General features: G+C 41.1%; 1 protein-coding gene across 1 annotated transcript in view; it reads right to left on the bottom strand.

Annotated features, from left to right (window-relative positions):
• Positions 1–22335, bottom strand: part of ADAMTSL1 (ADAMTS like 1) — a 268482-nt gene that overhangs the window by 26183 nt on the left and 219964 nt on the right. The window contains exons 22-23 of the mRNA XM_073345470.2: positions 17889–18068; positions 14928–15062 (exon numbers count right to left, since the gene is read on the bottom strand). Of these exons, the coding sequence (XP_073201571.1) occupies positions 14928–15062; positions 17889–18068 (315 nt within the window). The remainder of the gene's footprint in view (positions 1–14927; positions 15063–17888; positions 18069–22335) is intronic.

Genomic DNA, 22335 nt, shown 5'->3' with positions numbered 1-22335 from the left:
GTGCTGGAAATCTCACAGGAGCAAGAATTCGTGAGAGACTACTAGTGTTTCCTGCTTCCAGTGAAGCTGGTCACACTGAGACCACAAACTTTCTTAGGGCATTTTGTCTCTTCCACTTTTGGACCCAGCAAGAACCAAGAACTGAAGAGATGAATGAAAATAAAAAACAAAATAAAAAAGGGTAATCGAACTTTTATTTTTTTCTCTTTGAACCTTTGAAAAGGTTAATTTTAAGTTTTGGACACATACATTCTGTTCAGGTCTTATTTGATCAGAATCTGTCCAAACCTCGTTATATGAATGTGTCTTCCACCTAACTCTGTCCCTGGTTTAATTTGGTCAAATCTGCAGGAACTAAGTCATGTGTGTTACAAAAGAACACAACCACCACCATTTATTTTGATCTGTTTTGACCATCTTAGACAGATACTATTGGAAAATCCAATTACTAGCAATAGGGAGTTGCCATTTAGTGCTAAATGTTTGACCCACCCTTAACTGGGCCTCCATTGTTGAGGATTCAGACTGTCATTGTCTGACAAATCAAGGACTTACCCCTCTACATGACCTAAATTGTGAGTGCAAAATTGTGACTGCAAAAAGGAAATATGACTGAAAATCTGAACTTTAATGAACAAAGTTCTGAACGAGACTAAAGAAGAAATAGGCCAGAAAAGGCCCATCTCATAATAAGAGATGACTATACCCAAAAGTGTGTTATTTAGACACTGTCATTGGCATTGTGCTAAGTTCTGAGGCCCTTGTTTGAGCAAAACTTCCACGGACTGCAGTGAAAGGAATTTTAAAGGACCTAATTTTTGGCTAATTAAACATTGCCATGTGCTATGCAAGCTATGAAATGCTCCCAAGTATTGAGTGGTTAAGAAGAGCAACTGTAACACCGATAGATGCCGGTCGTTGGCAGGCAGGATCGAACCCGGGACCTCTGAAGCTTAATGCATGAGCCTCTACTGCATGAGCTAAAAGCCAACTGGCCATTAGCTAAGACTGTAGAGCAGACTCATTTTACCTCTCTGTCTAAGTGGTCTCGGTGCCACTAGATGGGACAGAATACGACACCCCAGAGGTATGGGGATTACATACTTCACCCGAGGGAGAAGCTGAGGAAGTGCGTCCTGAGCTTCAGAGACTTCCCAGTTAAAATCCTGAATGAGCCCCCACTTCTAATGCCAACAGAGCCCGGTTATCGGTGGGTGGAATTGAAGCTAGGACCTTTGGAGCTTTGTGCATGAGTCTCGACCACATAAGCTAAAAGCCAACTGGCTGTAGGGCCATTTTACCTCTCTCTCTAATTGCGCTGTTAAACAATAATAGAAAACTATTTATATAAATATTTTTGGATGTTTTCCACATATTCAAATATATCGATTTCAGTTACAACACAGAATACAAAGTGTACAGTGCTCACTTTATTTTTTATTATAAATATTTGCACTGTAATAAAAGAAATAGTATTTTTCAATTCACTGAATAAATATACTGTAGTGCAGTCTCTCTATCATGAAAGTTGAACTTACAAATGTAGAATTATGTACAAAAAATAACTGCACTCAAAAATAAAACAATGTAAAACTTTAGAGCCTACAAGTCCACTTAGTCCTACTTCTTGTTCAGCCAATCGCTCAGACAAACAAGTTTATTTACATTTGTAGGAGATAATGCTGCCTGCTTCTTGTTTATAATGTCACCTGAAAGTGAGAACAGGCATTCTTATGGCACTGTTGTAGATGGCGTCACAAGATGCACTAAAGATTCATATGTCCCTTCATGCTTCAACCACCATTCCAGAGGACGTGTGTCCATGCTGATGATGAGTTCTGCTCGATAATAATCCAAAGCAGTGCAGACCCATTCTGTTCATTTTCATCATCTCAGTCAGATGCCACCAGCAGAAGGTTGATTTTCGGGTTCTGTAGTTTCCACAGTGGAATGTTGCTCTTTTAAGACTTCAGAAAGCATGCTCCACACCCCTTCTCGATCAGATTTTGGAAGGCACTTCAGAAACTTAAACCTTGGGTCGAGTGCTGTAGCTATCTTTAAAAATCTCATATTTGTATCTTCTTTGTGTTTTGTCAAATACGCAGTGAAAGTGTTCTGAAAACGAACAACATGCTGGGTCATCAGCTGAGACTGCTATAACATGAAACATATGGCAGAATGCTGGTAAAACACAGAGCAGGGGACATACAATTCTCCCCCAAGGAGTTCAGTCACAAATTTAATTAACACATTATTTTTTTAATGAGCATCATCAGCATGGAAGCATGTCCCCTGAAATGGTGGCCAAAGCATGAAGGGGCATGCGAATGTTTAGCAGATCTGGCATGTAAATACCTTGCAATGCTGGCTACAAAAGTGCCATGCGAACGTCTGTTCTCATTTTCAGGTGACATTGTAAATAAGAAGCGGGCAGCATTATCTCCCATAAATGTAAACAAACTTGTTTCTCTTAGCAGTTGGCTGAACAAGAAGTAGGACTGAGTGGACTTGTAGACTCTAAAGTTTTATATTGTTTTGTTTTTGAGTGCACTTATGCAACAAAAAAAATCTACATTTGTATGTAGTGCTTTCATGATAAAGAGATTGCACTATGGTACTTGTATGAGGTGAATTGTAAAATAATATTTCTTTTGTCTATCATTTTTACAGTGCAAATATTTGTAATAAAAATAATATAAAGTGAGCACTGTACACTTTGTATTCTGTGCTGTAATTGAAATCCATATATTTGAAAATATAGAAAAACCTCCAAAAATATTTAACAAATTTCAATTGGTATTCTAATGTTTAACAGTGCGATTAAAACTGTGATTAATCACAATTAATTTTTTAAATTGCGATTAATTTTTTTGAGTTAATCGTGTGAGTTTACTGCGATTAATCAACAGCCTACTTTATACCAGTGCTTAGTATCAAATTAGAGTGATAGCATCATATTGGTGAATGAATGATATGGTTCCTATGAAGTAATATATATCCAGTGAACTTCTATTTGTATTCAACTTTGATCTTCACAAATATACAACTTACAATGTGATTTATTATTTATATTTAAAAATCGATATGAATGGAAATGTTATCATTATGCAATCTACAATTGCTCAACTAACATTATTTAAAATGAATTCATGCTTTTAAAATGCACTGAAGTCCAACTTCTTATAATAATGAAACACCCAACAATGTTCTGAAAAACAGTCCCTTAGATATTCCTGAATTTATCTCCCCCCTAATACGCAATTTCTGTCTGTTCTTTCTTCCTTGGTTTATATAATAATTAGTCCTGCCATGAGTGCAGGGGACTGGACGAGATGACCTCTCGAGGTCCTTTCCAGTCCTATTATTCTATTCCACAAGGGACCCGAGACACCTGATTTATCATAATTACATAAGCTTTTCCCTATTCTGTTTCTTTGTGCACAGTGTAAATTATTCTGTATTTCTATCTATAGTTTTTTAATCATAAGAGTAATTGCCAAGCCTAGGAAGATTTACATGAGAGAACTGGGAAGGGCTGGGGGAGGGAACAGGACAGGAAGGTATTCAGGAAAATTTGGATGTTTCAAGTGGATGAAGTAATCGCTTTTGCATATATCATAGAGCTTCGCATTGGACTCATATCTACAGCTCTGATTATATTAAAGAGTATATTATTTTGGTTAATTTCACACTGATTTTTAACAAATATTGATACTCCATGTTAATAAGGTGAATTTTCTGATACTCTGATGTTCTAAGTCCAAGAAAGTGTTGATACATCAGTGTGGGCCTTTCCTGGTCAGCCAGCCAATCACACTGGACTGTACTCACCACAAAACACCCCACAACATCCAAATGAGACGAACAAACTCCTTCTGTTCCTCACCAAATCCAGCTATACTCCCAAGTCTCCAGAGATGAAAATACTAACAATAGGGATGAGCCAAGCTTCCGGATTTGAACTCCTCTGAACTTTGAGTTCTGCAAAATCCAGGTCTCAATTTTTGCAGATTTATAATTAGTTGTCTAATCACACTGTGTAAAGAGAATGTGCCTATAAATAATAGCTAGATCCAGAAAAACAACTACACAAAATGACACCTAACTACTGAACCTGTGATATCTGCTCTCTATGGGCCTTATTCTCCTGCCACATCATCAGAGCATAGGAGAGAATGACTCCAATAGAAAATCCATGTGAGATATTGTTGTGGCGCAACTGAGCCATTTGTACCTTTCAAGTGAATTCTGCTTTCTCTACTGATGGAAACGGGGGTTGTTGGTTTTTCAGACTAGCATCACCACCAAAGAGCCTGTTTATTTGCAGAATAGGAAATTGTAGTCTAACTCTTCTGTCTCCTGAATCAAGAGTAAAGTTCGCAGCTAAGTTCTGACTCTCCAGTCATTGGGAATAAGGTATAAAAGTCAAAAGGAGATTGCTTTCCAAGACTTTGCTCACAGTGCTGGCAGTTAGGAAAATCTTGTTCTGACCTGTGAACTGAGCAAATTTGATATGGAAGTCACCAAGGGAGCTCACAATACATATGGAACAGCAGGATTTCCTTTTTACAGTCGATTGTACTTTTCTGGTCATAAAAAGCACACTTCACCATCTAACTTTACTGTTATTGTTCAGTATCCCCTACAGACAGGAACTTTGTTATTGTTTTAAGCATGCCACACTGAACAGGCATGTTATAGTTTGGACCCACCCCCCAACGAGTCCAGTGCCTCCTGCTGAGGTGATGGTCAGGTTTCCATTGAAAGAACGGGTGTATTGTGATAGCCACACATTTTAGAGCTCCTAGTTATATGACCCCAGAGTATCTGGGCACCTCACCATCTTTTGATGTATTTATCCTTACAGCGCCCCTGTGAGGTAGGGAAGTACTATTACCCCCATACTACAGAAGGAAAACGGAGGCACAGAGAGACTCTGCCTGCATAACCTTGGACAAGTCATGGACCAGTGACTGTGGCACTAGCCTCGGAGTTGGAAGATTCTAATTCAGTTCCCTGGTCCATCCTCTTCTCACGCTCTCAGATACCCACTTTGGCTGATGGTCTGTGAAGGCTCCTCAAGGTAGGCGTTGCTCTCCTAGATTTGAATCCAGAACATTATGATCTTTACCCATACACTCCAGACTGGCTTTGAGAAAACCAGTCAGATTACAACCACTTAGCATTAATCTCCACAGGTTCCATGGCCATCATTTACAGCATGATTGCTAAACAAACTGCATCCCAGGGGCATCCCTCTGGCTCCCAGAGATTTCATTATGAGTGGCACAGGCACATCTGAGGGCAGCTGAGTCCAGAACAAAGTGAAAGCACCAGATATGCTGGCTAGAGAACCAGCAACTACAGTTGTAAAAAAAGGTTTTGAAATAAAATATTACACTGAGATTTTTAATTGAAATATCAACCGGAACAACTACAAAATAAAGGCCAAGAATTTTCACAAAAATGTTGCATCCTGTATTTTGGCTAGCTTTTGAGCTAAAATGTTTAAAATTCAGAATTTCAACTCTATTTTTTGTCCAAAAAGTTCATTTCCCCCCTCCCCCCATGATAAAATACCATCCTGTTTTTTGACCAGCTCTTCCTGAATGTAGGTACCATGGAAATGTGTGCTTTAAAAATATACACCGACAGGCACAACAAACACCAGTGTCAGAATATATTGTAGGTATCATTAGCAGGGGTATTAAAATACCCAACATTTGTTTGCTATTTTCTCTCTTCTTTAGGATGATGCTTAAATTCTTCTCACAGTTCTAAGCAGTGGCTGGAGCAGATGGATTTACTGCTTTTGTTTCAGTTCCCAGCTATTTTAAATGGTACCTATGTTCCAGTCTCTCTAAATTCATGAGATTGAGCTTTATTCCAAAAAACTGCAGCATCTCTTCCTGTGGCTGCCTTGTAAATGCCGTCCAAAACATTTATTTGATTATATATCGCGCATGCTGCTGTGCTTCTCCCTCCTTCTATATACTGATCCTCGGGTGTGCATTATATTTTCAAAAATCACTACACATCAGGAAGATTGTATTTCTGCTGATCTGAAAAAACACATGCAGCTTGTGGACTGATGCTTTGGGGAATGATTTATCAAATGTTTTCATATCCATTTTCCAAGCAACAACAAGCTGCTAATCTACAAGGAAATATTTAAATGAAGAAACAGATGCCAAGTAACCTCATGCTATTTTAAAAAAGTGGTCAAAATATATTCTTCCTCCTTCTAGTGTCTGTCATCTCTGCATCTGATAGTTAATCACTGTTTTCATCTGCAATGTATCTTCAGACTCCAGTGAGCCTGAAGGCAAAAGCCCTCACGCAAAGATTATATCTCATGTATACAAAAAAGGAGCCATTAAAGATTCTGCATTCACCATGCCAAGTATCTGCTGTTACCATGGCATTTTACTATACTTCGATGAGGAGGTATCATTATACCACAATCATTGGGGAATTACACATATTATATTTTTAATGGCAACCTCTCTACTTCTACAAACTTCACTTAGGGCCCAAGCAAAGTTTGACTCCAACAAAACTCAGCTTTTCCAGAGTAAGGATTTCAGGAGAGACCCTGACTTTCTAGCTGACATCTTCTCTAATGTAAGAAAATGATGATCTTGGGCCTGAAATGATCAATTCTGTCTCTGTTGTAAACCTGCAACTTTTACCATGTCTGCCCCTTCATAAATGAAGGCATGAACTCTGCTGCCCTGAGATGCATTCTGACAGGTGCTGAGTGCCTTCTCAGACACATCTATGCACCATTAGACCTCACTGAATTCCAGGGGACCTCAGGCACCTCACTCAATGGGAACTGATGTGTTCAGTACCTGGAGGAGATGCCCAGTATTTTACAAGACCAGCCTCCTTGCTTGCACATGGAATACAAGCATGTGTGAATGAGTTTGTGTAGTTCCTGTCCCACAAATACACATAACATGCTATCACTGGTACAGTTTGAGATGAGAGTCCATTGCCCAATTCATTTAAAAGGGTTTTGCTCACTTCCACCATTCATGGGTATGATGTTACTCATGGATAAAACATCAGTCTTCTTTCCCCCTTATTACTGGGCAACCTCATTTCAGCAGCAGCTATCATATGGCATATCGCTCTACAGCATCACTTGCCACCATACTTCTCTGTGACATCTCTTCAGCATTAAGCGTCAGCAGCAATTGTTGTGTCAAAATACACCACACTACAAGCAAAACTGCTTGCTGACTTTTTGAACTCCAAACTTGGATAGGTCATGGAATGATATTCCAGTGAGACTGCATCCCAGTGATCCCATGTGGGCAGGCAAAGACTTTGATCTAAAGCACGGGTCTTAAAGAAAGCCCCCACTCCTAGAAATATGGATAAGGACTGACTGATGCTCCCATCGAGGTAACATAGTAGAAAATGTGTGTCTGCCTATTTGCCCAGAAGGCAGAGCCAGAGAGGAACATAGCTCTTTATGAACAATAGAAGTGATTTATTTCCTTTCTAGCTGGGGGAACCTTTGCAAGCACCAATGCAGAAACAGCCTGCCCCAGAGTCAAAAATAGGCACCATAGCAAGAAGACACTATTCTTCAGCACGAGGTAGAGTGTCCTCCATGTTTTCTCACATATGGGCAAGTAAGAAGGCGTTTCCCATCAAATCTACTACATCTCTTACTATTAAATTCAAGGGGAAAGGAACTTAAAAAAAAACATGCATGAGGAACAGTCAGGCACACAGCAGCAGAAGTAGGAACATGGGTGCAAAGATGCCCTTTAAGCCCTCTTTACACACCATGGCCCAAGTTGCACTCTGTAGTTTGATGGCAGCTCAGACCTGGCCCATAGGTTACTCTTATGATTACATTTTGCCTATGAGCCAAAGGATGGGCAGATTGTGGTGACACCCAGCAGTATCTTCCATAGAGCTACTTGTGTGGGTAACTGCTCTCACCACTAGGAGTAAAGGAATCACAGCCTGGCTCAGTTTAAGCAGAGGTGAAAGTAAGCCGGTACGCCCCGGTACGGTGTACCGGTAAGAGCTGGTGTGCCGTACTGGGACCGGCTTTCCCAGATGGCAATTTAAAGCCCTGGGGTAGCGGCGGCGGGGATTTAAAGGGCCCCGGAGATCCGCTGCTACTGCCCCAGCCCTTTAAATCTCCACCTGAGCCCTGCTGCCGAAGCCCTGGGGTAGTGGCGGCGGGGCTCTGGCAGGGATTTAAAGGGCCCCGGAGCTCCAGCCCCCGCTACCTCCCCGGCCCTTTAAATCCCCGCCGCCACTACCCCAGGGCTCGGGCAGCAGGGCTCAGGCGAGGATTTAAAGGGCTCAGGGCTCCGGCAGCCACTACCACAGCAGAGCCCCAGGCCCTTTAAAGCTCTGTCAGAGCCCAGAGCCCCGGGGTAGCGGTGGCAGCCTGGAGCCCCCAGGGCTCCTCAGTGATTTAAAGGGCCCAGGGCTCTGCTGCAGTAGCGGCAGATGGAGCCTTGGGCCCTTTAAATCACCTCCAAGCCCCGGGGTTCCCAGCCGCCTCTGCAGCTGGTAGCTGGGGGGTGATTTAAAGGGCCCAGGGCTCCCAGCCGCCGCTACCGCAGCTGGAGCCCTGGCCCTTTAAATCAAGATTTAAAGGGCCCAGAGATTTAAGGCCCTGCCTCTTCCAGTTCAGGCCACACCTCTTCTGGTTGAGGCCACACCCCCTGCTCAGGACTCCGGCGTACCGGTAAGTCCTTTAAGTTATTTTCACCCCTGAGTATAAGCCACATATTCCAGTTTTGTTGCCTGAATAAAGTGGTGAGAAAATAAAGTTAAAAACAAGACAAAACAATGTCTTGAGAATTTTTTTTTTTTTTAAAGAGTCTGGTATCTCTGAAAAGTCCCCTCTTGGCAGCTCTCTAGCAGCTATAGGTAGCAGCCTGCAGAAAAGGCAAGCTACAGTAAACACTTTAGGACAGCAACTAATAATAGTTCTGTTAGTTTCAGAATTTTGCTGAATTGGTCAAATTTGGCCCACATTTTAGCTTTTGTCCAAACATATATTTACTAGGGCTGTCAAGCGATTAAAAAAATTAATTGCGATTAATCGCACTGTTAATAATAGAATACCATTTATTTAAATATTTTTGGATGTTTTCTACTTTGTCAAATATATTGTTTTCAATTACAACACAAAATACAAAGTGTACAGTGCTCACTTTATATTTATTTTTGACTACACGTATTTGCACTGTAAAAACACAAAAGAAATAGTATTTTTCAATTCACCTAATACAAGTACTGTAATGCAATCTCTTTATCATGAAAATTGAACTTACAAACATAGAATTATGTACAAACAAGTTTGTTTACATTTACAGGAGATAATGCTGCCCGCTTCTTGTTTACAATGTCACCTGAAAGTGAGAACAGGCGTTCTCATGGCACTGATGTAACCGGCATCGCAAGACAGTTACATGCAAGATGTGCTAAAGATTCATATGTCCCTTCATGCTTCAACCTCCATTACAGGGGATATGCATCCATGCTGATGATGTGTTCTGCTTGATAACAATCCAAAGCAGTGCGGACAGATGCATGTTCATTTTCATTATCTGAATCGGATGCCACCAGCAGAACGTTGATTTTCTTTATTGGTGGTTCGAGTTCTGTAGTTTCTGCATCAGAGTGTTGCTCTTTTAAGACTTCCGAAAGCATGCTCCACACCCCGCCCCGATCAGATTTGGGAAGGCACTTCAGATTCTTAAATCTTGGGTCGAGTGCTGTACCTATCTTCAGAAATCTCACATTGGTACTTTCTTTGCATTTTGTCGAGACTGCTATAATACATGAACTATATAGCAGAATGCGGGTAAAACAGAGCAGGGGACATACAATTCTCCCCCAAGGAGTTCAGTTACAAATTTAATTAACGCATTATTTTTTTAACAAGCATCATCAGCACGGAAGCATGTCTTCTGGAATGATGGCCGAAGCATGAAGGGGCACATGAATGTTTAGCATATCTGGCATGTAAATACCTTGCAATGCCAGCTACAAAAGTGCCATGCAAATTCCTGTTCTCACTTTCTGTTGACATTGTAAATAAGAAGAGGGCAGCATTATCTCCTTTAAAAGTAAACAAACTTGTTTGTCTTAGCGATTGGCTGAGCAAGAAGTAGAACTGACTGGACTTGTAGGCGCTGAAGTTTTACATTGTTTTGTTTTTGAGTGCAGTTATGTAACAAAAAAAAAAGTCTACATTTGTAAGTTGCACTTTCACGAAAAAGATAGCACTTCAGTACTTGTACGAGGTGAATTGAAAAATACAATTTATTTTGTTTATCATTTTTACAGTGCAAATATTTGTAATAAAAATAGTATACACTTTGATTTCAATTACAATATGGAATATAATATATATATGAAAATGTGGAAAAACATGCAACATATTTAATAAATTTCAATTGGTATTCTATTGTTTAACAGTGAGATTAAAACTGTGATTAATCGTGATTAATTTTTTGGGGTTTATCGTTGAGTTAACTGCGATTAATCGACAGACCTAATATTTACAAAACCCAACACCATTACAAATGGTTCCATGGGGCTGTTTTAAAAATTCCAGTGTTTTTTTATTGTAGTGTAGGCATACCCTAAGTACACTTAAATGGTTACTGCAGCTATAGCACTTCAGTATAGACATTTGCTATACTGACAGGAGGGGTTCTCTCATCAGTGTAGGTAAACCACCTCCCCAAGAGATGGTAGCTAGGTTGTTGAAAGAATTCTTCCATCGATCTAGTGCTGTCTGCACCGGAGGTTCGCTTGGCATACCTAGATCTCTCGGGGGTATGGATTTTTCACACCCCTGAGAGACAGAGCTATGTCCTTGTAAGTTTCCAGTGCAGAAAAATTCACATCTCTGAGCAGCATAGTTAAGCCAGCCAACCACTGGCATAGACAATGCTAGGTCAATAGAAAAATTCTTCTGTCAACCTAGCTACTGTCACTTGGGGAGGTGGATTAACTACAGAGACAGGAGAACCTTCTTGTCACTGTAGTAAGGCCAGGTTTACACTAAAAGAGTAAAGTTGACCCACACCCCTGAGTGATGTAGCTAAGCCAACCTAACCTCTGGTGTAGACAGCGTTAGGTTGATGGAAGAATTCTTCTGATGACCTAGCTACTGCCTCTTAGGGATGTGGAATACCTACAGTGACAGGAGAACACCTCTCATCACTGTAGTGTCTACACTTCCCACATAGGCACATTTGAAAACTCCACGTATAGTGCTTATTACCACGAATAGGTCCCAGTGAAGTAAAAGCGACTACTCGTTGATGTTTGATAGCAAATCAATGTTTGATAGCAAATGTATCTGGCATGAGGCCCTTAGTTATTAAAATTATTTTAATTTGCATGAGTTTTTATTGGGACTGTAGGTAAAGGAATTCTAGTTGAAGTGTATTATTATTAATCTTAAATTGTCTTTTCAATCCAGAAAAATAATTTTGCATTTTGATAGTGGCTTAGAAAAGTGCCAAGTGGCCACAAATATGGTTATAAAATCCCAGCATGTGAGAGTTAACAGTAACAGCTTCTCTTTTTGCTTGCTTATCTCCCTCATAGTAATCTTGTGGTCAATTTTTGAAGAACTGTGTCCAAAATAAAAATATTTTTGTATTCCTCACAGAAAATCTTGTAGAATAGGGACTAATCTGAAAACTTTCAAAGGAAATAAGTGGAATTGCAGAAATTTACTACTGTTTCCCAGATATAAAAATAAATGTTAATTTTCTATTGGTTTTCCATGAAATGCTAAGTTTGTGTCACTTTAAAGCACTTATGGAAATATAAAGCAAAGAACTGGACCTGTGACATGAAATCTTATTTTGCACATGCCACAAGTTAAGTAAACCAGAAATTATTGGCATACGTAATATATGGCTCATCACTCATTGCCAGTTTCAGTTCATATAAAAATTGGGTAAGTTCCCAAACTGAGAGGTGCTGCAGGTTCTACTATGAGAAAATCTTGTCCTTAATAGTAGGAGCTGAGTTTGGTAGATAGCTGAGCAGGGCCTGCCATAGGGGCACCATAAAAGGGTTGCAGGGAGAATGGATGCATAGCTGGATGCATCTTACTGATGATTTGATAAGGAGCAATGGTACCCTCTGGTCACTACCTGAGAAAGATAACCATGGGGTGCTAACTAGACAGCTGGTGGGCACGGCTATGGAGACTACTGTCCCTTCACCTCTAAAGGTGGTTTGCTTCTGTGACCTCTGAAAAGGACATTGTTTAAGGGCCTGCTCAATGGGAGTTTTGCCACTGACTTCAATGGGAAAAGGATGAAGCCCCAAAAGAACTCCCTCTCTGCCCCTGCAGCCAAAATGACACAGTTGGGAAGTGTGCTACTGAAGGATCTCTTTCACCTGGTGAAAAGCAGCCTGTAAAACTTGGCACCCACATTGTGGCCCCAAGACTCAGAGCTTTACCACAAGGGAGGTCCACAGGGGTTGAGATGGGATGGCAAATGGATCCATGTAGTCATTGAAAATATATTGGGGCAGACACACTAGAAGAACGTATGCAGCATAAATGACGGGCTGCAAGCCTTGTCCTTCAGCTTTTAATTCTCATTCAATTAAGTAGTACATTCTTCTTCTCAATGTGCAAATTTAGCCTTCTCATGCTTCACATATTTTCCTCTTCCTGTTAAGGAAGCTGTGTTTAACGAGGTAGCAGGCAAACCTCACCAATTCAGATTCTCATTTCACGTAAATCCTGAGAAGTCTGGATACTTATCAGAATTTACCCAAGGGTTTCGAAGTTCTCTTCTTTCTCTTGTCTCTTAACTCCTTCTCCTCACTGAATCCTTCACTTCCATGATACCCAACTTTTCCCTGAGAGGATTCTCCACTTACATCCTGTCTCTCAATCAGTTGACTCCCAGCTTCCTGTTTCCTTGCAATTCCCAACAGCATCCTCTTCATTCACCACACCCTCTCAGCATCAAGTCTTTTAGAATTAAATTAGAATATCACCATCCAGAGCATGTGAGATCTCTGTGTAGAAGATGGCTCAATGCTTAGGAGGCATTAAAATGGACCTTCTGGATTACAGAATAGGAAGGACTAGAGGGGACAGCCAGATGGGGTAGCTGTAGAGAGGGGTTATGGAGATAGAGTGTCTATTAGATAGTTGCAGAGAAACAGAATTTGGGAGCAAAAGGGAAGGGAGTCTTTTATCCTAGTCCATGCTGACAAAATCCTAAAAATTAATCTAGTGTCAGTTAAAAGAATGGCTGAGGTGTGGGCCAATTGTTTTTGCAGAAGTAAGTGGTCTATCTGTAGCTGAATGCAGGTAGGACAATACGTGGCTAACTGCAGACAATAATTGGATAATTTGCATGTGTATCGAATGCTTTGCACACATGTTTTGGCTATGCCATGTTGTGTCACCCACTTACATATGGACAGTTTGGTTGTATCTGTATGAATTCTAGCAGACTGGATACTTCAGTCCCAGCCCATCTCTTATTAGAATATCTATCAAGAACTTTCTTATGTTTTTATAATATCAGGTCAACTTCAGCAATGTGTATCTCCACAGAATAAATAGAAGTACATCAAGAATAAATTTGGCTTGATATTGGGAACTCCTGGAGTTTCCTGTACCCTAAGCAGGAGCAGCAGGCTAGGGGATGATATGGCCCCATGAGACTAAAGTAGAGGTTATTATGTACAGACAGATGCAAAACACATTTTATGACTGGTGCATTATCACTTTCAGATCTCAACAAAAAAACTTCTAAAGATTTTGCTTGGAAAACCTGAGAGGAAATGGATGAAACAGAAGTGACCAAGTCCTAGGACTGCGAATGCAATAAAACCACACCTGAAATGATTTATTGAATGCTATCAAATACCTTCAGATATTTCCCCCCCAAAAGAGCTCCTTAACTGCAGGTTTGGTGGAAGCACAAATGCAATCCAGAGCAGCTTGCTAAGAAACAATTACAGATGGACACAGATGTCAGCACTGAGGGAAAAATAAATCCCAAACAAAAATAAAAATGTAAATAAAAATTCCCCTTATAGAAATATTTGCTATTGAATGTAAGCAAAGAGCTGGTAGGAGGCCTGTGGAAAGGAATACAATCATTCTTATCAGCACTGAGACAAGGTACAGATCCTCTGCTAAAGATTTACAATCCTGCTTCTGCCAGGTTAAAAATCAGTACTGAACTACTCGATGATTTCAGTGAGAGTCATGATAAGGCTGCCTGAGAAGCTGGTTGTTTAACTGAGCCTCATATTAAATATGACCTCCAAGATATTGGAAGAAAGGGAGCTTAGAAATAACAAGAAAAGAATGAGAATCTTTTTGCAAACAGACTGTGTCCATAGGCCTGAAAACACTCTACAATATACGGTAAGGGTTGGAGTGCAGAGGAAAGAAAGACAAAACAGAAACGTTATAACTAGAAGGTGGAGAAGAATGAAATAATGGAAGAAGAAGATCATTTCATTCAGAATTATTTGCTTGTAAAGCTTGGAGCACACAGAAGATTAAAACAAATACCACAATGAAACAAACAGCTTGCAAGAGCAAAGTAAATGTAGAGAAATGGACAAAGCTCTGGGAGAAACCCTGCAGAAAGGACAACAGGAATGGATGACTGAAAAGTAGAGACCAGTAGTTATGTGGAGAGGAAAAGGAGACCGAAGCACAATCTAGAGTACCTTTAACCTCATCCTGACTCCCTCATCCATCTTTTTGTTACATCCACTTCCTGTGGCTCTTACTTCGTGTATATACAGTGTCCAGCACAAAGGAGCCCCTCATATGCCCCTGATCTGGATGAACATCTGGATCTGAATTTTGCATGTTCAGCCCATTTCTCATACTTTTATCCAACAAACTTTAGAGATCAACTTACCGATGAGGACAGAACTTCCAGGATTTAGCGCCAACCTTGTTCCTGAAGGAGAGGTCAGCACTGAGGGAATATCCGGCCCCGAGATTAAAAGCATTGTTGTCAAGTCTTCTAATTGAAGGAGGGTTTGTGGGGGGTCTGGAAACAGATTGAGAGACTGAGATGACAAAGAACACCATAGCGGATAAGGTATTGAGGAAGTTTTAACTCAGCTGTCACATTATTTGCTGTGCTGGATCATCAACATTCCAAAGGGGACATACTAGGCAGTACTGGACAGCGTTAGAGGTGTGCTTTGCCTGATGTGTCAGGCACATGAGGAGGCAGGGAAGAGGTTAAAATAATAATTCAGGGTCAGGCACAAGCCCTCAAATGCTAAGAAAATTTGCATTAAGGCTATTACAGCATCCTTACTGTGACTAGCTAGGCACTGCAGCACATTTAGTTCACTAACAAAGGAGCCCCTCATATGCCCCTGATCTGGATGAACATCTGGATCTGAATTTTGCATGTTCAGCCCATTTCTCATACTCCTTTAGGGCTCCTTTAGTTCACTAACAGATAGAGTCGCTCAGAACAGATGGGAAATTCACACAGCACAGCCAATACAGTATCTAGTCATAGCACACTACTGCTTGAAGTATGCCAGGCCACACTCCAGGACTTTCACTGCTCTGTAGCTGTGTCCACATGAGACTTTACTGAATAGCAAGCTGGTGCAATGTAGATTCACCCGATGGCTTGCCACCCAGAAACTTGCCACATAGAGAAGTCTCAAATCACAGTGACAATATTAATGGTCTAATCCAATGCCCACTGAAGCCAATGGGAGCCTCTTTATTGACTTCAAAGGACTTTGGATAAGGTCATAATTCAGGATTGTTTTAGCACTGAGCCAAATCTGGAAGGCTACTCAGGCAAAACTCCAAATGCCTAAGAGCCCAAGTTGCAGAGAGTTATTACTGTGAATACAGCTACTCTCAAGTAATACTGAAGTCAATGGGACTCTGTGCAAGAGTAACTGTCTGCGTGAGGATCACTTTTCACAGGATCAGTCCCTAAGGACTGTAGGATTTGGCCCATTATTAATTATAAGATGACAGTGATCCAATTTTTGTATTTTGTTTCCTGTTTTCCCCACCACTGTCATTTAAGTGACAGTAAATGTGATAGAGGAGAGAGAAAGTGGATGATCTTTTACTGGACCAACTTCTCTTGGCGAGAGAGAGAAACTTTTGAGCTCACACAGGTCTCCTGCTGATAATAGCTCATCTGAATTAATTAGCCTCCTACTCCACCTTTTCATGTTCTCTGTATGTATGTATATATATATCTTCTTACTATATGTTCCATTCTATGCATCCGATGAAGTGAACTGTAGCCCATGAAAGCGTATGCTCAAATAAATTGGTTAGTCTCTAAGGTGCCACAAGTCCTCCTTTTCTTTTTGCGGATACAGACTAACACGGCTGCTACTCTGAAACAGGTCAAGACATAGTTCAATGAAAGATACTACCTCACTCAGCTTCTCTCTCTCTAATATCCTGGGACCAGCATAGCTACAACAACACTACAAACATTAAACTTGATGTAAGTGAATGGTGGCCCCTTCCCATTCAGTTAAATGGGGCTGCAAGTTGAGCCAGGGTTGCTACTGTTATGTGTACTCATTATGACATATATATGGCTCAGGTGTTTCACACTATTTCTTTTTATTAAAATGATTGTGAAAGTGATTTGCCTACAAATGGGTATAAGCTGCCTGGCAAAACAACAGTAACATTGTATCTTTAAAAAAGAAGCCATTTTTCGTGAGCAGGAAAAGGAAGCCATGTGAGAATTATGACCTGTAAGATGAAACTCAGGTTGTCATTTTTTAAAATCTAGGCAGATAATTTTTAGATCAAGTTTCTAGGGTTGATCTGAAGTCACATGGGACCCATGTGAACATCAAACAGAGGCTGTAGCGCTGTCCTTAAGACTGAGAACTTTCACTTTCAAATCTTCCCCAAGAACTGGAGGCTTTGAGGCAGCAGATTCTGTAGGGCCTAGGTTCACCCTGCAAGGTTGAATAGTTGAGATTTAAACAGGCAATATAATAAGCCCTGAAAACAGAGTTCTGTAATGGACACTTTTTAATGGTGTTGCTGCAATAATATGTACATGGTTACAAAACGTGCACGCTTCATTACCCAACGTACAGTAGCGTTTACATAGTCCTGCCGGATCTTTCATCTCTCAGACAGCAGGAAATGACACAGATGTGTTATTAGGGAGGCAAATACATCAGCAAGCACAATAAATCAGCCGCGGATAAAACTTCCATCCATGCTTTGGGCCTGACAATATCTTTCTAAATCACCCAGCTAGACATTCAGCCTGCCACCGTGAAACCCAAGACAAAGTAAACTTCACCCTTCAATGAACTGAGTTACTGTTTTGTAAAAGTGCACAGGGTTTATGCATCTGTTAGTGAGGTGTGAAATTGCTCAGTGTCACTCAGTGTTTTACCGGGGGGGGCTGCTTCTCGGAGATGGAGCATTACACAGGATATTGCCTTCATTTCACGGGTGCCATTTTGGGGAATGGTCGGGGAGGGGACTGGTTCTTTCCTTAGCCATAAAATCTGAATGTGTGAAAATTACATATTAAAGATTTTTTTTAGCTTATTCTTTTTTTCTCTTCTAACCCACGTACCCTTCCCCCCTCCCTATTCCAATATCTTCTGCCTTCTCCACAAATGAAGACAGTCTTGTTCCTGCTTATGTAGGCTGCTAACACAATTAGCAATTTTTTTCACTGGAACACAAAGTGGTTTATATTACTCTCTCTTCTGTTATGTCCTCTGACTAGCTTCGAAGACAAAAATCTGTTTGGTGCCTAGGTTTCGTGACTACAGTGACACGTGGGAAATGTCATGAACAAATAGCCCTTCCATAGACAACGTGCATTTCTGTAGCTTACCAAGAATCAGCAGCTGTGTGCTTTCAGTCACCTCTCCACGAAGATTGGCTGCCTTGCAGGAGTATAACCCCTGATCAGACAGAGTTACATTTGCAATCAGCAATGAGCCATCATGCAGATGATAGGCAGGGGCCAGCTTGATCCTATTCCTCAACCAAGTAACTTCTGCTTCAGGTACACCTGGAAAGGCATTAAAAAGAATAGGAGCTGGATGGAGGTTTTACTACTAGGGACAGACAAAACAGTTGGGATAAAATAATAATCAAAACAAGCCTTTAACCAAACTTCCTGGCCAAGGGTTTTTGAGGTTCAAAAGAGTTTGGTCAACTCTTTCAATACATTAAAATATATATTAAAGATAAAATAAATGCCTTTGGATTTCCTGGATCCACCCTGGCCTGGAAACAGAAGGGCCACGCTTTTCTGAGGGAGGCTTTTCTAGCAGGATTTGTGTTCTGACTATAAGCAGGCAGCACCACTGGAAATCCTAAGAGAAAGCTGGTTCTTATGAGATTTTCAGTCTAATTTAGCAGAGGGAAACGACACCTTTTTCTATAGCTTCTTCTCATGTCATGATCTAACACAGGGGCAGCATACAAGGAACAGAACACCCCCCTCTGCAGCACCAGGATGGAGGTACCACCACCTGCGTAGGACTGTCTCACCTTCATTGACTGTTCTCTATGTAACATCACTGAAGAATGTTCTGCATTTTACAATGCTGTGCAGATAAACAGGGAAGATACACATCAGGATAAGCAGTTGATTTAGTGGAGCTACTCCTGGCTAGAGAATTTTTCAGATTTCCACGCCTATGGTTCAAATTTCAATAACTCCGTCAACTTCCAATTTGCTGTCTGATCCCAAGGTTCTTTTACTTTTTTCACAGTGCGAAGCGCACATGAAAATGGCAACTGTCTTGTGGGCCACCCTCCCAATCACGATCATATAACATTCTTGTGGCAATCGCTTACAGAGCAAAGTAATATTTAGGAACATGCTGAATGTATTTTTACTGTCTTTTAAGGTGATTTAGAAGCTGAGAACATGGAACAGGAGACAGCACCATGTGATGAGCCAGCTGTTCATGGGCCACTAGCAAGTGCTCTACAGACCATGAGTGGTCAATAGATGACATTTTGTGAACCACAGGTCTAATCCTTTGATATAGGCTGAGAAGACTCTTCCTTGGAGCTGTTACCCCGACAGGAATTTGAATGAATGAATGTTTATCTGTGACTATATGTTCAGAAAGGTAGATCTTCCCAACAAACTAATGGTTTGCAGCAGTTGGGAGGGTGCTGTACGTTCTGTGGTAAGAAATCTATTAGACTGGAAGAGGTCAGTTATTTCTGGAGGGTATTAAGATACAAAGTGACCTTTTGAAATCCCCCAGACCTGCTGCAATTGACTATTAATGTGTGACCCCACCTTCCACTTCACTCCAAGTCAACTGGCAAGGACAGGGTACAAGAATTTAAATAAGGTTCGAAGTCTGCCTGTCAGTTATCCCAGTTTGTAAGACAGACAGGCTCCACCTCTGATCTCTGTACTCTTTCACATAACAAGGATACTTCTGTCTTCACTGGGTGGCTCAGGGGATAGAGACTTTTGCCTCTAAACCAGTGGTTTAAAGCCATCCCAGCTCACGTAATTCCTTGCCATCGGACAGCTGTTCAGTAGCGTAGGCGGAAGGAACTGGTGGTCTTGATACAATCCTTGTGGTAATGTGCCCACATCATGAAAACCATCATACAATTGGCAATTTTGTTGTCAGTCACAGCAGAAAGACAAGGACCCAGGGGCACAGAGAATGAACACATCTCTAGGGACTAGACAGGCACTGTGTGAAGTCTCAATGACTAACTGATTCTAAATGATTCGTGGGGCCAATAAGCAACATACAGTGCTAAGCAGTCAGAGCTTGAAAGAGAACAGCTTGCCCACTTCTGCAGCATCAGGGTGCTCTGCCTGTTTTCCATCCCCGCTGCACCACCAGCTGACTTTGCCAGCATTTGGCACTTGCCTTCAGTGCCACCCCAATTTAGGCACAATCTATTCTATAATAGGTATTTCTGCTTTCTAGTCTAATACAGTAGCTGCACTACTTCAGGATGCTTACATTGAATCACATCTTCATGTTACCAGCACTGCCAACCCCAATCATTCAAAAATCATGAGCCAGGCTTCAAAAAAACAAACCTCCCCGCCCCCAGGAGATTTTAAAAAAATAAGGTTGGAGCTCTTTTTCTTTGCTTTCTGAGCCTTTTGGGTGCACGTGGTCACATTTTCAAACTTTTATCTGCAACTATGAGGTTAGAAATTTGCCTTTTTTTGGTTAATGAAAGTGAGATCTCCCATAATCACATGACCCCAGGAGCTGGGACTTTAAGAAAAATATCAGCTATGGCAATGCTTGTGATCACGACAGTTGACAACTGTGCTACACTAATTCACTTCTTTGCAGATGATTGCATGGCTGTTCAGATGGGCCAAATCCTGAAAGGCTTACCCAGCTCTTACTCTGGTAAAACTCTCATTCATGTCAAAGAGAATTTTACTTGAATAAGTACCACCAAGGATTGCAGGATCTGGTCTGTAACACAACTGTATAATCTGCAGCTACCTTTGCGACAGAACAGATAACTTTGCACATCCAGAGTCCAGAACATCTATAAATGTCCTTCTCTGACCACCTGTACAGAAAGGTCACTCTTCCTTTCTTCTTTAATCTAAAGCTTCCAAGTTAAACATAAATGTATTGAAACCAAATGTTATAGCTGTACAGAGAAAATTGGATGGGGGAGGATGAGAAGAAATGTACCTCTCAATGAGCAGCAACTTTGTTTTTGTGTATCCTTCTTACATGAGTGGCTTACACAGTTTACACCAAGGAAACAGGTAATGAAACCAAGGTTACAGCAAGCTGGCAAACACTTCAAAAACTGAAATATAAAGATGCAGGTGCAAACATGTGCAAAGCCACTCTTCCAAAGCCTCACCACAAGGGGGAGCAAGAGCATTTCAGTCAGCCCCAGCTCTATGTTTTGTCATGCAGTTGTTGTCCAGAGGAAAAGTAGCCTAAATAATAATGTCCAATATAGGAGAGAATGCAGTTTAAAGAAAATAATAATAGAAAATGAATGGCTGAGAGAAGGGAACTCAAACCAAGTCTCCAGCATGAAGCCATAGTACAATATTTTTCATAAATGTGAAGGAAAGAGCAGCCTAAAATTAAAGTTTCAGGGTCAGATCCTCAGCTGGTGAAAGCTGGCATCATTAATTTGGTTTCATTGGAACTACATCACTTTACACCAGTTGAGGATCTGGCCCTAAGCCATTTAAATTCCCCTTTGGAAGTAAGATTCTTTTGTCTTTGTGAACTTTTCTTTTGTTGAGCCTACTGGGCATTGAATGATGGTGTTTACCCCGGCAAGCCAATACTTGCTAATAGTATTTGTGCCCCCTGAAGACTTTCCCTTTTCTCCATTCTTCTTCAATAGCAGACATCAACAACTTTATTCCTCTGCCTTTCACTGGACTTAGTTTATCCCTCACACAAAAGGCTGACTGCTGTAAGTGACAAGCAGTGTGCTAATTCCCCTGCTCCTTTAGCTATATGATGTACATATTCTGTTAAAGGCAGCAGAGCAATTTGGAGATCTTACAACAAAAACTAGTTTCCAGTGCTGTGATGTTCTGAAATAGTGATACTTTTACGGACGGTGCTGTAGTCTGATACAGGTGATAATGAGCAACCAAGGCTTAAAGAGAAAGCCAGGAGCCCAAAAGAAAACTCCTGCATTTGAACGAACCACAGAGGGAAGAAACAGGGAAGAGTTGGAGGGATGAAAAACATAAAATACAAGGAAAAGAGAGAGTTTGCAAAAAATATTAAGTTGCCCCTTCTAATTTGTCCCGCGTCAGTAGTGACCAACACCAGATTTTTAAAACCGACCTCAACATTATTTCCAATTGTAACATCGACCATTTTGATATCTAAGGAACTGCCACGCAGATACAGTGAGGGTATTTGAATTTAGGACCTGAGCTGATGCCAATTGTAATGGAAAGACTTCTATTGACATCTATATGACCTAAATTGCACCCAGTAGTCATTATGTGAGTACCACCGAGCCCACAGACATTGAATCTTCAGACACAAAAAGGGTGCTCGAGTTAGAGACGGGCTGCAGATTGCTTCCAAAAAGGCACTGCCACCTGCAGGCTGCCTCGCAGGCTAATGGATAGGCGTTGTTTCTCTTTGGCCTGGTCCACATGAGAAAATTAGGTCAGCATAACTGCATCACTCAGGGGTGTGAAAAATCCATATCCCTGCGTGGTTACTTAAGGCCCTTGTTGACAGAAAAGGAAATTATTCAGCTTGTGCGTAACGATTGTGCTTCTAGATGTGTCCCCCCCTATAGTGCTCCACTGTAGGTGTATG

Source organism: Lepidochelys kempii, chromosome 5 (assembly GCF_965140285.1).
Source record: "Lepidochelys kempii isolate rLepKem1 chromosome 5, rLepKem1.hap1, whole genome shotgun sequence".
In the NCBI taxonomy this organism is placed as follows: domain Eukaryota; kingdom Metazoa; phylum Chordata; order Testudines; family Cheloniidae; genus Lepidochelys; species Lepidochelys kempii.
This window is presented reverse-complemented; position numbering and strand designations above follow the sequence as displayed.